The sequence below is a fragment of the Lissotriton helveticus genome, chromosome 5_1 (genome assembly GCF_964261635.1).
Source record: "Lissotriton helveticus chromosome 5_1, aLisHel1.1, whole genome shotgun sequence".
Lineage (NCBI taxonomy): Eukaryota > Metazoa > Chordata > Amphibia > Caudata > Salamandridae > Lissotriton > Lissotriton helveticus.
In genome coordinates, this window is record NC_136065.1 from 771,951,872 (window position 1) to 771,968,695 (window position 16,824).

General features: G+C 46.4%; 1 protein-coding gene across 3 annotated transcripts in view; it reads right to left on the minus strand.

Moving 5' to 3' along the window:
* The window catches only part of AIFM2 (AIF family member 2, ferroptosis suppressor), a 556,015-nt gene that overhangs the window by 373,989 nt on the left and 165,202 nt on the right, over positions 1-16,824 (minus strand). For all 3 annotated transcript variants that reach the window (XM_078643245.1, XM_078643244.1, XM_078643243.1), the window contains exon 5: positions 15,964-16,056. In XM_078643245.1, the coding sequence (XP_078499371.1) occupies positions 15,964-16,056 (93 nt within the window). The remainder of the gene's footprint in view (positions 1-15,963; positions 16,057-16,824) is intronic.

Sequence of the window (16,824 nt, forward strand, 5' to 3'; positions counted from 1 at the left end):
AGTCTAGCTGGGAAAATTAGCATGCATTTAAGGTTCATCGCCTGCAAACTCTGTTTGACTGCATTAAAGGATTTTCTTTGTTTTTGAACCAATGAGTATAGTCGGTAAATATCGTAATCCAAGGGGACTGGAAGGACAGGATCTCCACTGTTCTTGAGCCCTTAAGGATTGCCTCCCTGTCTCTAAAGTTCAAGACCTTAGAAATGAGGGGACAGGAAGAGAGGAATGTTGGGAAGGGGATGCTGTGTTAGCACCCCGTGGACACCCTCTAGGATATAGCAGTGCGAAAGTTTGTCGGGTGGCAGCAAGGAAGTAATCCACGTTTCCAGAAAAATGTTGTGCGACAGCCCCTCCTTCCCCAAAGCATTGTTACTCCATGATCTGTTTTAAGCATCTTCAACTCATTCCTCCAGCATTTTAAATGTGTGGTGAAGCTGTGTGATGAAGCGGGGAATGGTGAATTTTAATTCTATGGCTACATCTTCCAGCTCAGCAATGCACTGTTCTGTTTCAGAGACTATCAACCACAATATGTAGGTCTTGTCTGTACCCACGTCTCCTATCCTGGCATCGATACAGTACAGAAGGCGTTCTATTGCTTGGAATATGGCGTCAGTACCAAATGATTTTGGTCTGCGACTGTGAATAGACAGGTCGATCCCTCCTCATAAGTGTAGCGTTGATTTATGATGGTGCGCCTGTGCAACTAGTCTGATACATTGCAAAGTCCACCCGACCCATGGCACAAGGGTTCAGTCATGGGTAGGGACCACAGGTGGGTCTGGAGGGGGTCCAAGGATTCTCCTGCCTCATGGCCACAGATGTGGCAGGGTGATATATAGAGTGCCCTAGATGTACGTCCTCTCTACGCAGGTGGGCTGCTGGTCTCACCCAGTGAATCAATGCTGCAGCAGGCCAGGAGGTGGTGGGCTGGATTGGAGGGAGTCGGTTTAGCACACTGCAGGCCTGATGAAAGCAATCCATGGCTATGGAGCCCACAGAGATTTTAATTCTGCATGTTCACTGCAAATCAATGGTATCACCCTCCACCTGCCACCAGCTCACCGGTGGTGCCATGAGGCACAGTCCAGCTGCTGCCGAAATCCTCAGGCCCTCTTCAGGGGCAGTGTCACATACTGAGCACTGATCTGTGCGAGACCTACCTCTGCCACTCGGCCAGTACATCAGTTCTGGCGGGTTAGTGTAATGGCACCACTTACCTCCACTCTGCAGACAGTGCCATCATATGTAGTCTGGATGGAGTGGCCGACGCCACCACAAGGCCTTTTACACAGGTCCTGTCCGCTGACTTCTCCTCACATGGCCGGTTATCTTCAAGAGGGCCACTCCATTTACTGTGTATCGCTGGATGGTGAACCCAGTGCTGTAGAGTCCGTCCCTCCATATGTGCCTCATTCTATCATAGGCAGGCCGTCTTATTTGAGCAATCACTTAAAGCAAGCCCTTTGGCCACAACATAGGCTAGCTGCCGAGCAGCACTACCATTTTTTAGACCATTTGGATTAGGTCTTATTCCTGGGTCCCTGCCATCCATCAGGTGAGTCAAAGTCAAAATCCTGCCCCATTCCCTTCCTGCAATTGCAGTTTTCTGGGAAGGGATGCGGTAGTGGTGCCGGGTCACCTGCAACAGGATGCAGGAGAATAGTTAGGAAAATGTCATCCATTGCATCAATCCAATCTTTCTCTCTCCTCTTTCTCTCTATTCTCCCTCACTGATCTCTCGCTCTTTCCTTCCTTATCGCCTTCTGTCTCTTGGAGCCTACCGTGCCTGCTCCATTTACACTGAGGAAAGAGAAAGATGTACCAACAGCTTCCCTTCGCTTTCAAAATCGACCTCCAATGGCTCCAGCTCACCGGAGAAAGGCCCAATAGAAATAGGCGCTGCAGCACCCCCATGCAGTAGTTCAGGTGAATAAGCAATAACGAGGGCTTACATTTTGTCACATTTGCTGTGCCTTCGAAGATAGAGGTCAGGCTATGTCTTCTGACAAATTTCTGCGTATTCTTTCAACATGGAGACAGGTGTTTATTTTTCTGTACTTTCTCTGACTGCAAAGTGAGAAGACTTTGTAATGAGAACTATGTGACAATTTTATTGGGGTACACGGATTATGAAAGGATGTCCATTTTTTTCCAAAACAACAAATTAAAATACTTGGAATTGAACTGTACAAATACTTCACACTATAAAAGCATTGAGGATATAGCACCGAGAGGAACATTATTTTTTCATAATTCTGAAGTGTGGTAGAAAAAAATATTTTAATAAGATCAAACAAATAAAGACATTTTACTTGATCCGTTTTGCGAATGATAAACATTCATAGAAACCCAATTTCCACACATTATTGTTTGTGCACCATATAGGTTTATCGGTAAAACTACATGCCTGATAGTGTGCTACCACATCATGCCTTCGTATAGATGTGCAAAAATCTGCTCTAAAACGAACCAGCCACATACTACACCCTCAACAATCTCATGGTGAATGGGCTACAATTTTTGTTTATGCGATGCTTGGATTTTTCACAACCCCTAGGAGTTGAGTGATGTAACCCAGATGGCAGCAGCCCCATTCCGAAAATTGTTCCAGTGCCAATGCCAATGGAATAAAAGGCCAGTGCAGTCCTGGTATCTAGTGGGAATTCTCCACTGAGGTGCTCCTCAGCTAACCTGTCAGCTTAGGAAGGCATGAAAGACAACGTGCAGCAGGATGACAGCAGAAAGTAAACTATCTAAATAGTACATTGATTTTGCTAGTGGGGGTGGACTAGGCAAATTGTGACTCCTTGACATTGGCCGACTAAGCATGTGTGGGGAGTAATAGAACGAGCATAAAAGCAAGAGAGTAGAGGGAGAGAGAATAGAGAAAGAGGACTAGAGGAAGCAGAAGGAAGATTGGATGAAGACTTGCAGGTCAGTGACAGAGAGAGAAAGACAGGTGTGTGCCTATTTCTGTATGTTTGGGAAAGGGAATATAGAGACAGCGGAGAGCAATGGAGATCAACAGTGAAATCAGACGTGAAAGAGTTGAGAGAGAGATTAGGAGGGACAGAAAGAGGTTACGGCAGATGTTACAAAGAAGTGATAAAGAGACAGATGGGTGACAGAGGTAAAGGAGCAACACAAGATGGACAGCTCAGGAAGGGACAATCCTGAGAGACAGCGAGAGCGGGATGGGCGGGTGTGTGAGAGAGCTGATGAAGAGGCAAACTGTAGTTGGAGATAACTTTGAGAAAGATGGGAGAGACAGGTGAAAAGGGGATTTTATTTATTTTGAAGGTTTTAGAGCGCAAACAAGATCCTTGTGGATATCAGAGCGCTTTCCAATGATCAAAGCTGATTATACATAATGAATAGCATGACACATTTATACAGGAAGTAATATGAGGGAAGGAACAAGCATGGGACAAAAATACGAATACACAGGAAAGTCGTAAAGTACAGCAGCATGGGATCACAGGGCAAAAACACAGAAAAGTCATCAAAGATCATAACAGGAGCGTCTCAATTGAAAAAGGTTCAGGGCAGGGTAGAGTAGTGAAGTAGATTTTGCCATGAGAATCGCTTTTACTTCCTTTTTGAAAGATATGGTAGAGGAATTCAGTCTGGTTTCTAGGGGAAGAGTATTCCAAATCCTAGGCGCCATCCCAGAGAAGGTTTGTTTATATGTTTTCGTTTTATTGAATCTTTGAGGTTTCAGTAGTAGGTTATCTGCACCCCTAGAGGACCTTGAGCCACCAGAGATTGTCAATTTTTGTGCGAGGTAAATAGGTGCCTTGTGGTGTAAGGCCTTATGTGTCATGCAAGCTATTTTTAGATGAATTCTTGCTTCAAGCGAGAGCCAGTTCAAGGATTTTAGATCAGGGGAGATGTGGGAACTTCTTTTCGAGCCAGTGATGACTCTTGCTTCAGAGTTTATTGAGGCTCTAAGGGGAGCTGTAATCGCTTTTGGAAGGCCGCATAAAGAGACACTACCATAATCCACACGAGGGATAACTATAGCTTGTGCAGCCAGCTTGAAGTCGTTGACTGGCAAGAAGGGCTTCAGCTTCCTTAGAATGTTTATCTGGAAGTTTGCTCCCTTTGTAGCGTTGCTGATGTGTTTCTCCATAGTGAGATTGCTGTCCAGAGTTATTCCCAAGGATTTTGCTGAGTCCACAATAGTTGGTTGAACGTTGAGTGTAGTGAGATGTTTGATTAAGTCTTGCATCAAGGGGATTTTAGTGTGGGGGGGGGGGGAGGCCTATAAGAAGGAATTCGGTCTTTAGAGCGTTCAGTTTTAGATGATTTTCTGCCAGCCAAGTGTGGGTGTTCATGAGTGTGGTGTTAAGCTGTTTGATAAGCAATAATAATGGGACCCCCTCAAGACTAAATAAAGTCAGGGAAGGAGGGGAATGAAACAACTTACCATAAAGAACAAAATACCCTAATCTAATACATGAGTTAAATATAATAATCGTTCAAATCATAATTCAATATTGGTGACAGGAAACACAATAATGACTTTTGTTACTTCAAGAAAATATATGATTTTTTTTTAATACATTAGATATAGATCCTATTTCTTTGCATCCAATAACATTTCTTTATATCTTGAAAAATTGCTATTTTTTTATAAAGACAACACATTTTTATATTTTTATATAAACAGAACCAATATAGAAAAGACATAAAATACATGAGAACTATACATAATTCATAACCCCTGGAGGAGAGAAGAAAAAACATCAACATACACACACACTCGTAACAATCTCAACATTTTCACTCTAACTGCATACATTCCCACACCATTTAAAAAGTAGGAAGTTAATTCATGAATACAAGTCTCCAAGATCAATGTGAGACCCCGCACTTGGTCGACGCGCGTTTCGGCGGCTCAAGGCCACCTTCTTCAGGACCACTTCCAATAAAAGCACCCAATTATCCATGGGATATTGATATATGCGCAAAGTATCGTAGATACAGGAGGGATTCTAATGAGGTACATCTATCTCGAGACAAGACATTCACGATCTGTACATCATCCAATATTTCAGTCACTCTATGCCAGAGTCCTGTACTCTCATAGACTAATAAATTCTCTTCTGATACTGAGAGGAGCAACATGTCCCCTATAAAAGATAAGAAATAAATTTGGGATCAACGAGACTCTGTGCATAGTCCTTGAAGCTTTTGAAATAAGTCAAGTAACTCAGCGGAAGAAGGGAATTTATTAGTCTATGAGAGTACAGGACTCAGGCATAGAGTGACTGAAATATTGGATGATGTACAGATTGTGAATGTCTATGTCAAAGGCTGAAGATAGGTCTAGCAGGATGAGTAGGCATGATCCATTCTGGTCAAGGATTTGTAGCGCATCATCAATAATGTGAGTCATGGCTGATTCTGTGCTGTGTCCTGCTCTGAAGCCTGATTGGTAGTTGTTAAGGAGGTCAAAGTGATTGATATGTTTAGCTAGTTGGTGGTGCACACATTTTTCAAGCAGTTTGGCCAGTGTAGGAATATTGGATATAGGGCGGTAGTTGTTAAGATCCGTGAGGTCAGCTGTTGGTTTCTTTAGGATGGGTGAGACCTGTCCGACTTTGAGGGCGTCTGGAATGCAACCTTGTTGCAGTGAACTGTTGATGATTTTGGTCTATAGCGGTAGTAGCCACTGGGTTAGGTCTTTAACAGCGTTAGCCGGGAGCGGATCGATGAGGTGGTTGGAAGGTTTCAGGGCATTGAGAATCTTACCCAAAGCCTCTTCAGAATAGGTGTCAAAGGAGGACCAGGCTGCTTTGATCTTAAGGTCACACTTTGAAGGGATTTGGTGTGGCGTAGTTGGTGGTGACGGGGAGGTTTGTGAATGAGGCAAAGAATATAGTAATAGGTCATTTAGGAGATCCTTCTCGAAGATGTGGGTCTTCTGAGTAAAGAAGGCAGAGAATTGTTCACAGTTGGGTTGCGGTTGGGCGGCGTCTTGTAACCGTTGAGGTGAGTCCTTAGTTTGAGTTTTGATTAGCTCAAAGAGTTTTTTTGGGCGATGTCTAGCTTGGTCTAGTTGGTGTCTGAAGAAGTCTGCTTTGGTGCGCTTGATCTTTTTGTAATAGGCATTTCTCTTTTTCCTTAGTAACTTGAGGTGATTAGTAGACGGGACTGATCTCCAGTTACGTTCAGAAACTCTGAGAGAGCGTCTGTCTTCATTGAGTAGGCTATTGTACCAAGGTTTTGAGTCTTTAGTGGAGACTCTTTTTAGTTGAAGGGGGGGGGCTACGTCATTGATTATTGCAGTCATCGAGTTGAGGTAGTGGTTGGTGAGATCATGGACGTCTGTGGTACCAGCAGGTGGCAATAGAAGGTTGTAGCTTGAAAGAGGTAGTGTGTTTGGGTTGAGTAGTTTAAAGTCTCTTTTCCAGATCTTAGGTTTTGTGGCCAGAACGGAGTTAGATTTTACTGTTTCCTTGAAGGTGATGATATGGTATCAGACCAGTCGCAGGGTTGTATCAATTCCAACTGAATGACTTCAGTTGTGGAGATTATTAGATCCAAGGTTGAAACTTTCTTATGTGTAGGGCACTCCGTCGTTGTTGTCATTCCAGTGGAGATTGAAATCGCCAAGGAATATTTGGGTATTTTGCCGACCGTTGTTAGTTGAAATCCTATCCATGAGGTGTTCCGAAAATATGAGGTTGTCGCCTGGTGGATGATAGATGATGTGAAGTGAGCAAACTGGTTTGCCGTTGCAGCGAAGGTCTAGGCAAAAGTATTCGCAAGAAGGGAAGACCGGGGATGTGGCTCTATTTACATTGATGGTAATACGATGAATACAGGCTATACCTCCCCCTATCTTATCGATTCTGTCTAATCTGATGATGTCGTAATTCGGGGGAACTAGAATGTCAATCAGTGGGGTGGAGGAATCTGTTAACATTAGCAGGTCTAGTTCCTGTGAGATGATGAGCTCAGCTATATCCGCAGCATGTCTGGAGGCAGATCTACAGTTTAGGAGTGTGCATTTAAGACGGGGAGTAAAGAGGTACCAGTAGGGGTCTTGGGTGAGAAGGACGCTTCTAAAGTTGCTATCGACGACACCTCTATTGTTATGTATGGCAGCTCTGAGTGGGTTGGGGGGGATAGTAGGTATGATCAACTGAGTAGAGATAATTGAATTAGTGGGAGAGGGTTCGTAGGAGTGTAGAAGAGAAAGATCGCTCTCAGAGAACGGATTGATGCTTCGCCTAGGGTAAAATAATGTATTGTGGAGGGGAACTGAATTCCAATTGGGTGGAATGAGTTTAGGGGTGTGAGTTATGTGGAGTGATCGATCATTCGGGTTAAAGGCTCTTGAGGAAATATTACGCCAAGGTTGACCAGATACAAGAACCTTGAAAGAATGGAGCTCCTTTTTAATATGGTGTAGAGCCAACATTATTTCCTCAAATCTACGGTCGGGTTCATTTAAGCACGGGGTAGGAGGCTGTGTTATGCATGTGGATGGCTGCAGAGGTGCGGGTATGGATAGTGTTGGAGGTAGTGTTGTGTGAGAGGGTGGATGAGTGGGAGATGTAGATGTCTGAGTTGAAGGGGTGGGTGGTTGTAATGTGGGCGGGGACGGGGAAGTAGGGGCGGGGGGTGCTTGTCAGGGGATGTATGACATTACAACGCATGCTATTACAACGCATGCCTTCACGGCGCAAGTTTTACAACGCAAGTCGTTACAACGACTTGCGTTAGGGGGTGCTGGATAGTGAATAGTTTAATTTACTATTCCAACTCCAGTCCCCGTGGATAGTAGGGAAGGTGTTGGACAGTAAATTAAAACTATTCCCTATCCTAGAGCGCCCCCCAGCGCAATTCGTTGTAATGACTTGCGTTGTAAAGGTTGCGTCGTAATGGTAGTGCGTTGTAACAGTTGCGTTGTAAAGGATGTTTCCCCTGGTCAGGTAGTCCATTATCATTGCAGTAGTGTGAAGTCGAGACATGTGACAACCCAAGACTTTGGAGGGGGTGGGTGTTGTTGGGAGAATACGTGTGAGGAGTATCATTATAGGGCAGTGATGCCGAGGCCGGCGGGATGTTGGAGGATGTAGATGGCTGAGTAGAGGGGGTGTCTGGTTGTAATGTAATGTGGGAGTGGTAAGGATAGATGAGAGCAGGGGGTGCTCGGAAGGTAATGCGTGATCACTATGTTCCTGTGGTGTCAAGACATGTGGCAAAGCATGACCTTGCATGGGGTGGCTGAGACGGGGTGAGTACTTGAAAGGAGTAGCAATATAGTGCAAGGATGCTGAGACAAGAGAGGTGTTGGTGTTAGGGTGGAGGGGAACTATAGTCTTGTAATGTAGGGGTTCAGTATCTGTAGGTGGGACTTATGCTGTATCTGCCGTGTTGGGAGGTTGAATGTGTGGGATTGTTGAGGTGTTGTGAAGTGTGAGGTTAGGGGGGGTCGTCTGGGTGTAGATAACGTAAGAGTCAGACGCCAGTGGTGGACGGGGAGGACGAGAAGCGAGGAAGATCGGAGTTCTGGGTGGATTTGGTGGGGTGGGGTGTAGTATATTGGAGGGAGGGGTAAGATGAGTGTCAGCGTCGGAGTCTGATGTCGGAAGAGGACAGGGTGGTAGCGGGAAGTCAGGCGTGTTGTTTGGTTTTGGTGCCGTAAGATGTGGTATGTTAGCGATGTGGGAAAATTGGGTGGAGATCTCGTAGGACTCCAATGTCGGAAGGGGGCGGGGAGGTTGGGGGTCAGGGTTTTCAGACTGGTTGAGTGAAGTGACTCCCTGTGCGAATGGTACTGGATGGAGATTGGGTAACCACATGGGGTTTGGACACTAGGTTTTTGATGGTAGGGAAGATGTTGTCCAAGAGATTAAGATTGCGGTCTGTGGCTTGGATGAGGATAATACCGTTATTGTATATGGTGATGGTTGCTGTCTCATGGAAGAGCTGGAAGGGTGAAATACAGAAGATAATACCATGTGCGGTTTTCCTCGAAGAAGAGATCGAGAGTGAGGTGAGGAATGCTTTCCTCCATTGGGCTATTCGCTTTGTGTGGAAAATGAGGTCAGTGGTTGTGATCCCGTTGTGTGTTGAGAATTAGGGATCGGCAAAGAGTGTTTCCGGGTGCCGTTTTATAGAATTATGTTTGAATCGTTTGGCTGATTTTTTTGTGAGGTTGAAAGGGTAAATGATGTTGTAGGTTTGTGTGCCTGCGAGTTCCATTATGAGGGCAGTACAGAAGGTGAGATGATATGAGAATAGAGTGTGAAAGGGAAAGGGAGCATGGTATGAGGAGAGGGGTGTGAAGAGGGGGGTCGGTACGGATGAGGGAGGACAGTCACTAAGGAGGTGGCTGTGGGTAGTTGTTAGCGGGCTGTGTGGGAGGCGGGGGCAGGGTATCAGGAGTTCTGGTTGTAGTCCGAGGTGCGGGTGTAGAGTTAGATTGAGTTCACGAAAGTGGGCGGGAATGGTGATGAAATGTAGTGGGAGGGAAGGTGAGAAAGAGCCTTGTGCGGGTACCTGGTAAGTGTGGAGGCGTGCTGTAGGAGGATGGGAAAAAAACCTATAAGGAAGTGGCTAGATAGTCGTAGGAGAAAACGGGGGTGGGATCTCAAGATTCATGTTGGATATCAAGATTCATGTTGGAAGAGGTGGGAAAGAGGGAGGAAGGGGAAAGACCAAGGTTTGGGGAAAGAATAGGGTGGGGTATGACACCAGAAGAAAGAGTGGAGATTCTCGAACTGGAGTGAAGGTCTGCGGACACTTAATTGTAAGGATAGTTCTAAGATGTCCGACACATTGTCATTGTGTAGTCCTTTGTCTATGTCCATTAAGTGTGTGGACAATCTGAAGTGATAGGCTACGTGCACTCAATGGAAAAGGCAGTCTAAGATGGCCGACACATTCCCAATATGTAGACCCATGTCTAAATCCATTAAGTGTGTGGGCAGCCAGTGTAGCCCTATTTCTATGAACTCTAGGGCTGATGTGGTTCTGATGGACATCACTAGTAGTCCTATTTCTCTGTCCACAGGACTGTAAAGGGAAGAATAGTCCTATTTCAGTTAAGACTCCAAGTGGTCAACAAAGGGACAGAGAAAAGAGACAAGCATTTACAATGCAATGGTCTCATCTTTGTTAAAGTTAGAGCTATTGGCATTGCTCATGACATTATTTTTGTTTTTAAAACATATCAATAAATGGCATTGTCATTTACAATGCCAATAGCTTAATCTCTCGCAAATGCGAGACCTATTGCAATTGCACCCACAAACACACACAGAGCCACACACAGAGCCACACGCACACACACACGGAGCCACACGCACCCACCCACACCCACAGTGCCACACACAGAGCCACACGCACCCACTCACACACACAGACACACAGAGCCACACACACAGAACCACACACACACACACAGCCACACACACACAGACAGAGCCATACACATACACAGCCACACACACACACAGAAACAGAGCCACACACACACACACACACAGACAGAGCCACACAGACAGAGCCACACACACACACAGAGCCACACACACACAGACAGAGCCACACACACACACAGAGCCACACACACACACAGAGCCAAACACACAGAGCCACACACACACAGAGCCACACACACAGAAACATCTGCTCACACCAACATAAGCACACATAGAATCACATGCTTTAATACAAAAACACCCAAATACATGTCCACACCATCACACGCACAGACATGCACAAGCACACAGAAATGTGAACATAGTCTTTCATACACGCACAGGCGCACACACACACGTGCGTCCGCACACACCCCCTCATACACGCACAGACGCTCACACAAAAGCACAGTATGCTGCTTACTTAGGTGCTTCAAGGTCGGCTTGGGCAGTGGGGAAGAAAACCACACACCCTGATCTCACATGGGTATGTGTTGAGTGCAGGCGAGTTGTGTGAGATCGGCTCGCAAATATAGAATGGATGATGATGTTGGAGTGAATTAGTGGACTGGAGGCCTGTATGGGTATCAAATAGGCAGCCAAGTGTCTCTTCCGGTGGGTGACCCTCTAGCGTATGTGGTCGCAGCCTCCCGGGCACGGCGCATGGCAGGCAGCGGCCTTGAATCCAGAAATATGGAGTTGACCAGGTTATCGTCCCTGGAGCCCCCGCTGGCGCAATCTTAGTTGGGGGCAGCCACCCCTCCGCCTCCACTCACCGCAGTGCCCAGGAGGGGGGGGGGGGGGGGGTCAAGTCCCGCAAGGGGCCCAGCAGGTCTTAGGCCTTGCCACTATTTCAGCAGGCCATTAGGAAATATGGCGGTCTTCTATGCTCATCTGGCCGCACCGCCCAACGGCTGCACAACAGTCCCCGTGTGCAGCAGGGTCCCTGGGGCGGTCACAGCCGCAGCAGCGCAGGCAGGTCAGCCGCTGGAAAGGGAGCCAGAGTCTCTGATCGCGCCACAGTCCCCCAGCGCAGCCAGTGCTTCTAGGGTAACAACGCACTGGGCCGAGCGCCGGTGAGCCCTCTCGCCACGTTCCGCCCGGCCGCTGCCGCAGCCAGCCAGGTAGGGGGTAGTACTCCCTCTCGCCGCACCGGACCAACACAGGGGAGATGCGGGCCCCACAGCACCCGCAGCAAGGGCCCCCAGCCAGCGCGTAGCACTCACCGCGGCAGTCCAGCACGGTTCCGTCCGGGTCCTCCAATGCTGTAGACGCCTCTGCAATGCACTGTCAGAGGGCAACAGCACCAGAGGACAGTCTCCTTTCGTCTCGGGCATCACTCCACGCCCAGTAGGTCCACAGCTAGTTGGGGCCAGGAGCACAGCAGGTCTCCGTCTCCCCAGACCGTCAGCGCCGCTCCAGTCAGCGCGCTAGTGTCTCCGGCCGTTTTCCAGGGCGCCGCGGCCGCCATTTCATGATTGTCAGTGGCAGGGATCAAAGGACGAGTAGCTCGAGATCGGGCCGATTTGCGATCTACAACGGGTCTCGCAGGGAGCAGGGCAAAAGGGCCGTCACTAGAGGCCGGATACTTACCCTCGGTAGATGGCAGCAAAGCGAGCTCCAGCAGGAAAGTGGACCACGCCGTGACACCACCATGTTTCTCCAAGGTCCAGCAGAAATGGCTCAGAGAATCGCCCTGTCTTTTTTGGATTCGGGGGCGTATTTTTCTTTCTCTCCTCTCCCCATTGGCTGGAATTGAAAATTCCAGCCAATGGGAAGAGGAGAGGAAGAACCTAAAAAAATACGCCCCTCAATCCGAAAAAGACGGGGCTTAAATGGACAGACGCCCGTCTTCTCCAATGGCTGGCCTCCGTTTAGGATGCCAGCCAATGGAGAAGAGGGGCGGTTTCAAGTCCACTCTGGAAAACATAAGATCTCGCCGGCGAGACTGCGCAAGCACAGCCTACGCAGGTCGAGACCTAAAAAACAGGCATTAGTCTTGGATTGGGGTGGGCTCTTAGTCATTTGTATTTGCAACCACGGCCACTTTGAGAAGATACAAACTGAGGGCAATGCCATCTTAAAAATAAATGTAATTGACACCAAAAGTGCTGAACAGGAAATAGTATAAATAAAAAGATAACTGATAAAGTCAAAAGACCAACCATGAAGGAGGTATCGTTACCTTAAAAAGATGAGCAATGATGCGGCCGTATTTTTGATGGCAAAAACCGTATCCCTTAGTAGGCGGAGGGCTGTGCTTGAGAGGAGAGTTGGTCGAGCTGAGCTATTTGCTTTGATATAAACCTTTCCGTTTCAATCAGCCATTGTTTTCAGCTGAGCTAAACTGAACCTGCGAGGGCGGGGCCGAGCTGCGAATAAGTTCCAAACCCCAGGAGACTTTGTTCCAGGTCGCAACCGGGAACGTCGATATCTCGAAACCTGGAGCCCTGCCGCAAAGGAATCCACCACTTCTGAAAGGCACTGAAGTCTTAGTGCGATGAACTCTGCGAGTCAGAGTTCGGGGCACGCCAACACAGCCTCAAAATGGAGAAAACTATCCCCCACGAAGACAATAGCACCAAGTCGCCTCAGGGGCACTTTAGGAGCAGCAACCCTTGGAGGCTCGGAGGCTCGGGTCGTGTCCCATTGTACCTGCGTTCCCGATCGACCGCTTGGCTAATAGGTGGTGGCCGGACCGACCGTTGCAGTGGCAGTGAGGTCCCAAGGTTTCCGATGGCTCTGGTGCCAAATCCAATCCCGCCGCAGTGGTTACAGGGGCCCTGAGCAATCAGGTGGGGAAGCCAGGGGACGTGACCCGGGGTCTGCACGGCAAGCGCGGTGCAGGGTCGAAACTGCCCGGGGGAAGCTCACACCGGGAGCGCATCAGCATGCCACTGCCCATACAAATCTGTGATCGGGGAAGCAAGGCATGTGATATAATTAGTCTGATATCACTTATGCTACTCCAGGCACTTTGTTTACTTGATATCCATGTTGAAATCCTTTCTACTTTTGAGATGCTGATTGGTAAAGGATGCCAGGAGAATGCATTTCTCCTATTGATAAAAGCCTGACTGTGCCTTGTCAAAGTTGATGGAACATTTAATATTGTTTTGTAATGAACCCAGATAAGAAACATGCTGGCTCATGGAACTGCTGTTTTTCCATGTTATATACCTTAGTTAGATGTAGTGCATATTGTCTTTGGGGGAAATAGAATACAAAAATGCTCCATAACATCAACAGGTTACATAATAGAAAATGTATTATGTTCATGCATTGGTGTTTCCTTCTAATGGGTTAAGAGGTTTGGGAAAAGGTGTTACAGAAATGTTTTTCTGTAAGTAAACGCTCATTTGTAGAAGGAGGTGTTGATTGGGCAGGCAGATTAAATGTGCACCGTGGTGGTGTAAAGTGTGAACTGCGATTGTTTTGCTCTTGTTCCTTGTGCTGCAACTAATGCAATGCTTGCATGTTATGGGATGTTGAAGTTGTTTGTGCACGATGTTTGCACATAAGAATGTTTGTAATTTGTTGCATGCTACTCGTCAGTTCTACCACTAGATGTTGGTGTAATGAAAGTACCAGTGGACTTGCTCCATGTGGCTGGACCGGTGGGGATTGATGTACTTACCTCTTCCATTGTAAGGTGCCTTTTTACACTCTTCATGTTCCACTGGGTTCTGGCTTCTTATGTTTAAGATCGGGCTGTGGTGCACGGTAGGGCAGAATTATGTATGGTGTATATTTCCTGTACTTTTGTGCACTTGTTTAGGCAACGGATTAATGATGTCACTTAAGGAAGGTTTAGTTTTAGGCTCTTTGTGTTGCATGTCCAAAATGTGAGCGTAGGTTGGTTTGTTAAATTGCATATTTATCAGGTAAGTGTTTAGTAGGGGTGGAAGATCCTTCTCCTACCTGGCGGCCAAGACATGGAACTTCCTCCCCATCCACCTTCGGCTGACCCAAGACCATCTCGCCTTCAGGAGACAGCTCAAGACCTGGCTGTTCAAGCAGTAGCTGCCCCCTTCCCCCAAGCGCCTTGAGACCCTCCCGGGTGAGTAGTGCGCTATACAAATGCTATGATTGATTGATTGATTGATTGAAGTTTATAAGTTGAGCCCCATGGGAGACGGTGACATTGGTCACCGTCTAATTTCTTTAGGTGGTGTGCCCAAATTTCCTACCCTCCTTGGGGGCTAGAGTGGATGCAAGGGGGCTGTACGATAGGGTGCATTCTCCATGCTGCTGTGACAGTTCTTGTGTGTTTATAATGGGCGGGATGAGCATGAATGAGATGTGGTATTTAGATTCACTAAACTCTACAGGTGGGCGGGGGGCTATCTTCTTGGGTCTAGGCATGTTATGCCACGATACAAGAATTGTGCAAGGTGAGGCTGTTTGTGTTGCAGTTGGTGCTGTTGCTTGAAAAGGTTTGGGCAGTGGCACTTTGTACTTGAGTCTTTGGAATACATTGGTTAGCATGGTTGGATGAATTGGGGCGTGTTCTGTTTGGGAACGTGAGGTTCATTCTTTTGGATGTTTGGTAAAAGAGAGAGATGTGTTATAATTGGTGAATGCCATTTGCTTCTTGATGGTATGTCCTGTGATAGTTCTGTGAGTGATGGCGCATTGTCCTTTAGGATTATGTGTGTGAGCTGGAACCAGCAGAAGCTGCGCATGAACGGAGTTAATAAAACATTGCTCTTGCTGGGCTACTTACAGTTATACTTTTCTTTGATATTTATGTTCGTGGTAATAATACTTCTATTTATGTACCTGTCTGTCTTACCTCGACACACAGTTTCAACCAGTCCCTTGGAGAAGGGCATGGCTTTATATACAACATGCAAGCACTCTTACTTTCACCCTGTTCCCCTTGTGCTAAAACGGATCACTTTTATCACAGCTTAGCGTAATTTCATGGTTTATGTGTTTTATTCCAGTAAATAGCAAGAAGCGGCTCCCCACTTTCACCTTGTCACACCAAACAGTTCTAAATAGAGGAAGTGATGTCTCTACCCATCCGGGGAGGTTGTCCCAGCAACAGAAGTTGCCTAAAACATATGTCTCCACTCTTCGCTCGCACTTGCTCCTTTCTGCAACACACATTTGGATAGGAATACTACTCTTTCCTTCCTACTCATTTCCTGTCTTTTGACTTAGCTCTCCCTTTTCAATCTTTAAGATGCGGGGGAGTAATGGGGATCTGGAACAGTGAAAACCCAGGACCTAACGAGTCCTAACAGCCCAAAATCAATTGTATGCAAGTCTGATGCTGCAAATGTATACTTCTGACAGGTAGATATTACCTACTACAAACATGGATTCAAAAGCACCTCTTTTTGTGTTCTTATGTTTATGAGCAGTACAGTCCATTATTGTTGCATTGTAACCTGAAACTGTCTGGTGGTGGCTATTGGAGCCATATAAACCAACAATAATAAAATAAATAAGCAGATTGCACACCGCAGAAAATAGTGAAGAAGGGAGCAACATGATGAGTAGTACATACCTCTTTATCTGGATAATCAGTTTTCACCTCAGCAGCCATCTCCACACCAGCAGCACCACCTCCTATCACTACAATGCTGTTTGCTTTTTCGACCTTTACATACAGGGAGACAAAATATCATGTTTTATTTGTTTGTGTAGCATTTGTGAATCTTCCACTGCCTATCTCAACATATACCTGTACGAGGGCGGGGGTGGGTGGGAGAAGGGAGAAAGAGATTTGCTAGCCAGTCACAATCCCAATCGGGGATTTCAAATGTAAACATTTTGAATCATCTTGATGTACGTTTTAACCATACACAACTTACTAAAACAGAAATAAAACCTTGGATATTAGTCTTCCCTCTACTAAGTAGAATATTTACTAATGAATGTTTTCCTACTGCCAACAGTATATTGTTCAAATGTGGGGCAGATACCCCAATAAGATCACCTCCAACATCATGATTCCTTTACACTCTCAACAATCCCACAAGTGTACCATGAGTCTCTTTATCTAACCATTATACCTTTTGGTGGAGCATACAAACACCGATTAGTGTTCTTAGTGTAGTGAAAAGCCGTCACATTGCCAGGTCTTTGCATTTTACATAGGCTAGATGTTTTTTCATCTCTCAGCACGGATTTCCAGAGTTTGATTCTTGGCATTCGAAAGGCTTTTCCAACACACACTCTTCATCAAAATTTGAGAACAGACAAAAGATGTAGCGGCACAAAGTTTTCCAGATGGCACTCATGAATACCTTTCTTTTAGCAAAAAGCTAGGTCTCGACATACAGAAAATGTGAAGAATGATGTGCAAAAATAATTTTTTTTAAATATCTTCTTTCTTCACTGAAAGCCATTGATCTGTCTAATGTGT